Genomic DNA, 7,035 nt, shown 5'->3' with positions numbered 1-7,035 from the left:
GAAAGTGAAGTCGCTCAGTCATGTCTGACTCTTCGTGACCCCATGGACTGCAGCCTACCAGGCTCCTCCATCCATGGGATTTTCCAGGCAAGAGTACTGGAGTGGGGTGCCATTGCCTTCTCCGAGCCTCTGTTTCCTCATCTGTAAAATGAGGATAGGGGCTTCCCTGGTGGGTCAGTGGTAAAGAATCCACCTGCCAATGCAGGAGACATGGGCTCAATCTCTGGGTCAGGAAGATCCCCTGCAGAAGGAAATAGTAACTCACTCCAGTGTTCTTGCCTGGAAATCCCAAGGACAGAGGAGTCTGGCGGGTTATAGTTCACGGGGTCGCAAAAGAGTTGGACATGACTGAGCGACTAAACAACAACAAAATTAAGTATAATAATATCTCACAAGGTCAACAGAAGTCCAAGTGAGTGCTGGCTGTGAGCATAGTGATTCGGTGCTTACTGTTATTATTCTGGCTGTGGTTCCCTCTGGTGACGGAGCCCAGGTTGGGGCAGAGGTGGGGCACGGGGAGGGCCAGTCTCAACTGAGAAGCAGAACACACTCATCTTGCAAAAACAGCCAAAAAAGGAGCACCCTAACAAGTGAGCTAGCCGGGGTTGGGGGGCTGTACATGCAGGCCTGTGTGGTGGCTGCCTGGGCAGCTGGTCTGCCCTGGGCCTGGGGAGGCGGGAGGGGGACAGTAAGGTGCTAAGAAGGGGAATGAATGAAGACCTGGGGAAATAGATCCTCTCCTGGAGAGCAGGGCCCTTCACTATCGCTGGGCAATCAAGATGGCTATAAAACTTTAATCACCTGCTCAGGCCCCACAGCTCTGGGCTGGGGAGTGGGGTCCTTGAGGGGCAAGCAGGTCCCTGACAGTCATTCTGCTCCCTGGGGAAGCCTGGTAGCTTCGGGAGTCCCAGGTCTGGGCCCCAGAATGTCTGAGGTGCAAAGACCTGGTTTTCATGCCCAAGAAGGAACCCAGCAGGGTCAGACTTGGGTTCCTTCCAGACTGCCCCACATATGAGCTGTGTGACCTCGCATGGGTCACTTAACCTCTCTGAGCCTCATTTTCCACATTTGTCAGATGGCGATAGCTCCTACCTCAAGTTCCTACCTTGTTGTGAGGACTAAACAGCTTCCCTTTGTACACAGAATAAAATCCAAAATGGTACCAGTGGCCCAAAGATTTGGTCCCAAATACAACCCTGGCCCTCTTCTCTATGACTCACCCTCTTGTAGGCTTTTTGCTGTCCTTCTAGCACTCCAAGCTCAGCCCACTGCAGGGCCTTTGGGTTTACTGGGTTTATTAATACAAGTGTGCGATTGTGACTGTAATGTGGAATGTTGCATGCATATAAAGGAGGGAGTGTTGGTGATATGTGTGAGGGTGTGTACACATGTGTGATTTTGTGTGAATGTGTGTTAGCATGTAAGGCTGTGTTTGAGTGTGTGCAAGAGTGTGTGTCACTGTGGATGTGAGTGTGACTGTGTGAACCTGTGTGTACACAAGAGGAAAGGAAAGCAGAGTCATCAAGAAAATGCCAACAAAGGATTTCCCTGGCAGTCCCGGTGTTGGGTCTCCACGCTTCCACTGCAGGAAGTGTGGGCTCGATCCCTGGTCAGGAACTGAGATCCCACAAGCTACACGGTGTGGTCAAAATATTCATACTGTGGTGAACAGGGAACTCAAAGCGAAGACTGTTGGGTTCAATCCCCATATGTATATGTCCCTTACTCGGGAATGACATGGGGCAGGTCACTGCACCTCTCTGGACCTCAGTTTCCCCATGTGTGCATGTGTGTTTAGTTGCTCAGTCCTGTTTGACTCTCTGTGACCCCACCAGGCTCCTCTGTTCATGGGATTCTCCAGGCAAGAATACTGGGGTGGCCAGCCATTCCCTTCTCCAGGGCATATTCCTGACCCAGGGATCGAACCTGGGTCTCCTGAATTGCAGGTGGATTCTTCACTATGTGAGCCACCAGGGAAGCCCCTTGCCCCTCTGTAACATGGTGATATAACAGTACCCAGCTCGAAGGTTTGCTGTAGGGATGAAAGGAGTTAAGGTGACTGGTAGTAGACGTGTTAGCTCAGGTCCAGTCGAGGTGGGACTCAGCCAACAGTTGTCATCCATAGTCACTGTTTATCTGGGGGGTATTAAAGCCCCAGAGTCTTCCTCCCCACCTCCACCCCAGCTTCATGCTGAACCATGCAGGGAACTCTAGTGCAGGAAGAAGTTCTATAGGTCAAGACTTCCTCCCCAGGTGTGCACCTTCGTTCTGCCAGCTTGGCAACATGACTGCCAGCCCAGCTTCTTCGCAGGGCTTTGCAGATTGGGACTTTGGGGGTGCATGGTGGATCATAATGGGGTTCCCAAGACAGAGTTATCATGCAAAATTCCGTGCTGGATGAAGCACAAGCTAGAATCAAGACTGCCAGGAGAAATATCAATAACCTCAGATATGCAGATGACACCACCCTTATGGCAGAAAGTGAAGAACTAAAAAGCCTCTTGATGAAAGATGAGAGTGAAAATCTTGGCTTAAAACTCAGCTTTCAGAAAACTAAGATCATGGCATCTAGTCCCATCACTTCATGGCAAATAGATGGGGAAACAATGGCAACAGTGAGAGAGTTTATTTTTGGGGGGCTCCAAAATCACTGCAGATGGTGAGGATAGCCATGAAATTAGAAGACGCTTGCTCCTTGGAAGAAAAGCTATGACCAACCTAGACAGCACATTAAAAAGCAGAGACATTACTTTGCCAGCAAAGGTCCATCTAGTTAAAGCTATGGTTTTTCCAGTAGTCACATATGGATGTGAGAATTGGACTATAAAGAAAGCTGAGCACCTTAGAATTGATGCTTTTGAACTGTGGTGTTGGAGTAGACTCTTGAGAGTCCCTTGGACAGCAAGGAGATCAAACCAGTCAATCCTAAAGGAAATCAGTCCTGAAGGAATGATGCTGAAGCTGAAACTCCAATACTTGGGCCACCTGATGCGAGGAACTGACTCACTGGAAAAGACCTTGATGCTGGGAAAGATTGAAGGCGGGAGGAGAAGGGGAGGACAGAGGATGAGATGGTTGGATGGCATCACTGACTGGATGGACATGAGTTTGAACAAGCTCCAGGAGTTGGTGATGGACAGGGAAACCTGGCGTGCTGCAGTCCATGGGGTCGCAAAGAGTCAGACAGGACTGAGCGACTGAACTGGAGTAAACTGAAGAGAGTTGCGTGTACTGTGATTGGGTCTCCGCGATGCTGCGGGGCACGCTCTATCAAACAGAAACATACTCATCTCACACTTGGCTGTGCAGAACTTGAACCTGGTTGTGAGGGGTGTGGCCACGACGGACCACACCCTATTTCCCCCCCTCACACCTGAATCCTTGACAAGAGCCACCGGAAGTCTCGCCGGACGGAGCCCTCTCGTGGAGACACTCTCTGGGGCAATCCGCTGCGAATCCTAAGAGATAGGGGCGTAGGCATCGGGAGCGCCGGACAGGGACCGGGATGAATGCTAAACGCAAGCTCAGACGCACAAAACTGGAGCTCAGTTGGAACAAAATCGGACCCCAAGGCTCCAACTGTCCTCGTGACTTCAGCTGGTCCGCTAAAAGCTCCTAGCAGAAAAAGGAGGCAGCGCGTTTAAGCCGAAGGTCTTGGAATTCCGAGTTCCTACTTCTCCAAGTCCTGTGAGGGTGTGACTCAAGTTCACCTATCTGTAAAGAGGGATGATTAATCCCCGCCTCGCAGATGGAGAAACTGTGAAGCAGCGGCCCATCAGGCTGGCGTGCTCTTAGCCGACGCTGCCAGTCTCATTCCTGCCTGGGAGTATCTTTCTGCACCGCAGACCGTTTTCTGGGGCGGAGTCTTCGTTCTTTTCTGAATTTGGGAATTTAGAACGGACCCTTGGCCGCTGGTTCCAAACCGCGCCCCTGCCCGGCTGGGGGCGTACCCGGAAGTGTCCCTACGGTAGCCGGTGGGGCAATGCAACACTTCTTTCCATGGGGACCGCAGCGGCTCCCCGGCGCTTCTGCCGCTGCGCTTGCTTTTGCTCAGAGAACTTGTACGTGGCGCGCTACGGGCTGCACGTGCGCTTCCGGAGCGAACAGCAGCTGCGCCAGGACTACGAGCTCGTGAGTGGCCTCTATTGGCTCTGCGGGAAAACGAGCGGGGAGCGGTGGTGGAGGCGGGATCTCAGTCCCCGGGGTCGTTTACTTTGCCTTTGGGGCACTCAGATCGGACGAGAAGATTGACTTAACCTCTAGCTGCCTCCCGTATTTTCCACCTCAGATGGCGATCATGGTATCGCTTTAGTGCGACTGTCGTTAGGAATCAATGAATGAACTACATGTAAAGTGCTCAGGGCAGGGCCTGGCTGAGTACTCTCTGTTATTAACAAGAGCCGCTGCTGTGTGCTTAACGTGCTTATCACATTTCATTTTTTCGATGATCCTGTGATCGGATCATCTTCATTTCAAGGTGGAGAAGCTGAGGCTCAGAGACCTTAAGAGACTTGCCCCAGGTCACACTATCACACTTACTGGTTTTTCTGCTCTCAGATCCTGCGCAGCCGAGGCTGTGTCAGCCCTAAAGACTTCCAGCAGCTGTTGGGAGAGGTAACACTCCCCACCCTTCACTGCCCCCTCTGCACCCAGCCCAGCCCTTTCTATTTAGATTTGTGTCAGCAGCTTGAGGGGTCTCCCGGCCTCAGGTGTGCCATTGTCAGATCCCAGAAGGGCTCCTTTGACCTCCCCTTACTTCCTCCTGTCCCCACTTACCACAGCACTTGGGTGCCGGCACCTGGAAAAGAGAAAGCAGGGAAAACGCCAAGTTGTCTGCTTTGTGCCCTTTTGAGATGAGAAACTTGCACTCAAGGGGAGGAGTCACCTACTCAAGGTTTCACACCAGGTGCTACCTGGCTCCTGATTCTTCATTCTCCCCCCGACACCACTTCTGCCACTGCTGCTTGTCTCCCATGGCGGGGTGGTGTTAAGTGTCGAGAAGCTTCATAAGACAGCCATCTGCAGCCTCTGGAACACAAGACTTAACCAGGACTCTGTTTCCCCTCCTTGGTTGGGCCCAGCTGGTGAAGGTGCAGCGATGGGTCTCAATCCAGCCAAGCTGGTGCAGCCCTCAGTGGGATGGGCCCCCTTCTGGAAGGAATCCCCGTCAGCTAACAGTTTTAACACCTGCCATTTACCCTGGCAGAGTCAGGAACATAGGAAGACTGGGCTTCCCCTTGGGAGGGATGGGAGGCCCCATTCTGGTAACCAGGCCCTGTGTCACCCCAGCTGGAGCAGGAGGTAGAGCGGCGGCGGCGGCTGGGGCCGGAGTCGGCTGCCAGGAAAGCCCTCATTGCCAGCTCCTACCGCCCAGCACGGCCAGAGGTCTACAACTTGCTGCAGGTACCTGGCAGGGGGCAGGTTACTGGAAGGAGGTGGAGGCATCCGGGCCTGGAGGCTGTCTGCCCCATGGCTGGTGTGTTCTGCCCCTAGGAGGCCGCTTTGGCCCCTGAATTTCTGGCTGCAGCTGAATACAGCGCATCTTCAGGCGCAGACCTTAAGGGCCTTCTCCAGCGGCTGGAGACAGTGTCAGGTGAGGTCTTGGCCTGCCACTTGGCAGGACTGGGGGTGGCAGACTGGGGTCCCTTCACCCACCATATCTGCCTCTAAAAGTCAACCCAGCAGGAGTGAGAAGAGGGGTAGGATGGAACTATCAGGAGGAGGGCATCGTATTCACTCACTTGCACACGCATCCACCACAGTGATCAGTAATTCAGTGCTGTGCACCAGGCACGAGCCAGCCGGCATCCTCAAACTGGGGTGACTAAAGATGTTAATGAGGGGATGGTTGAGACAAGTGTGGGCTCAGGGGTCAGCAAGGGATGGTGAGAGACCTGCCCCAGGGTTAGCAGTGGCGGTGGGAATGGGGAACAGTTCCCATCCTGAGACCTGAAGGAGGGGGCAAGAGTGAAGTCTCCCGAACCTGCCAGGACCTGGAGCTGGGGGGTAGGGGTGACCAGCCAGGAGGCACATCTGAATTTGGGGGTCAGACCTCAGGGCAGGGTGAGGATCTAGGGATGAGTGGTGGGGGGGGGGTCCAAGAATAGGGCACCCTTGCCACACACATTATGTCATTTGACCATCACAAGAGCCCATTTAATCATCACAAGGTGAGTACTCACGTCATCCCCATTCTACAGATGAGGAGACTGAGGCTGGGGGAAGTGAAAAGGTTAGCTCCTGGCTAACCAAACTTCCCTCCCTCTCCCTCTGCAGAGGAGAAGCGAATTTACCGGCTGCCAGTGTTCACAGCGCCCTTCTGCCAGGCCCTGCTGGAGGAGCTGGAGCACTTCGAGCAGTCAGACATGCCCAAGGGAAGACCCAACACCATGAACAACTATGGGGTGGGTGAGGTTCCACCCGGCCGGCACAAGGAGGCAGGGACGTCTGTCTGGGGAGACGTGTTCCCAGCACAGACCTCCTCTGAGCCTTGGTCTCACCATCTGTAAGATGAAATCAGGCAGTATTATTATGAAGCTAAGCAGGTTGATGATGTCTGCATAGCACTCAGCACTGTCCTTAGTGAGGGACTCCCCCAGGGACTCAGGGACAGGCCCTACCAGCTTCCCTGCTAATTCTGGGCTCCCCCACCCACAGGTGTTGCTACATGAGCTAGGCCTGGATGAACCACTGGTAACACCACTGCGGGAGCGCTTCCTCCAGCCGCTGATGGCCCTGCTATATCCAGACTGTGGCGGGGGCTGGCTGGACAGCCACCGGGCCTTTGTGGTCAAATATGCGCCTGGCCAGGACCGCGAGCTGGGCTGCCACTACGATAACGCTGAGCTCACCCTCAATGTATCCCTGGGCAAGGCCTTCACAGGGGGTGCCCTCTACTTCGGGGATCTCTTCCAGGTTAGTGTGTTTAACCCGTGGGGATGGGCCGGAGCCACCGTGAGTACCCAGGCCTGAGCCCCACTGTCCACAGGTGCCTTCAACCCTGGCCAAGCCCTTGGAGGTGGAGCACGTGGTGGG

At 54.0% G+C, this 7,035-nt stretch overlaps 2 protein-coding genes across 2 annotated transcripts in view; one reads left to right on the top strand and one right to left on the bottom strand.

The window, feature by feature from the left end:
• ABCB9 (ATP-binding cassette, sub-family B (MDR/TAP), member 9) overlaps positions 1–3,442 on the bottom strand; it is a 42,771-nt gene extending 39,329 nt beyond the window's left edge. The window contains exon 1 of the mRNA XM_010841418.1: positions 3,374–3,442. The gene's annotated coding sequence lies outside the window, so the exon portion shown is untranslated. The remainder of the gene's footprint in view (positions 1–3,373) is intronic.
• OGFOD2 (2-oxoglutarate and iron-dependent oxygenase domain containing 2) overlaps positions 3,430–7,035 on the top strand; it is a 4,672-nt gene continuing 1,066 nt past the window's right edge. Inside the window, exons 1-7 of the mRNA XM_010841309.1 lie at positions 3,430–4,131; positions 4,558–4,614; positions 5,290–5,403; positions 5,494–5,593; positions 6,277–6,404; positions 6,658–6,915; positions 6,989–7,035. Of these exons, the coding sequence (XP_010839611.1) occupies positions 4,000–4,131; positions 4,558–4,614; positions 5,290–5,403; positions 5,494–5,593; positions 6,277–6,404; positions 6,658–6,915; positions 6,989–7,035 (836 nt within the window). The 5' untranslated portion in view covers positions 3,430–3,999. The remainder of the gene's footprint in view (positions 4,132–4,557; positions 4,615–5,289; positions 5,404–5,493; positions 5,594–6,276; positions 6,405–6,657; positions 6,916–6,988) is intronic.

The sequence above is a fragment of the Bison bison genome, unplaced genomic scaffold, assembly GCF_000754665.1.
Source record: "Bison bison bison isolate TAMUID 2011002044 unplaced genomic scaffold, Bison_UMD1.0 scf7180017864160, whole genome shotgun sequence".
Lineage (NCBI taxonomy): Eukaryota > Metazoa > Chordata > Mammalia > Artiodactyla > Bovidae > Bison > Bison bison.
Note: the sequence above shows the minus strand (reverse complement) of the source record. Positions and strands in the feature narration are given on the sequence as shown.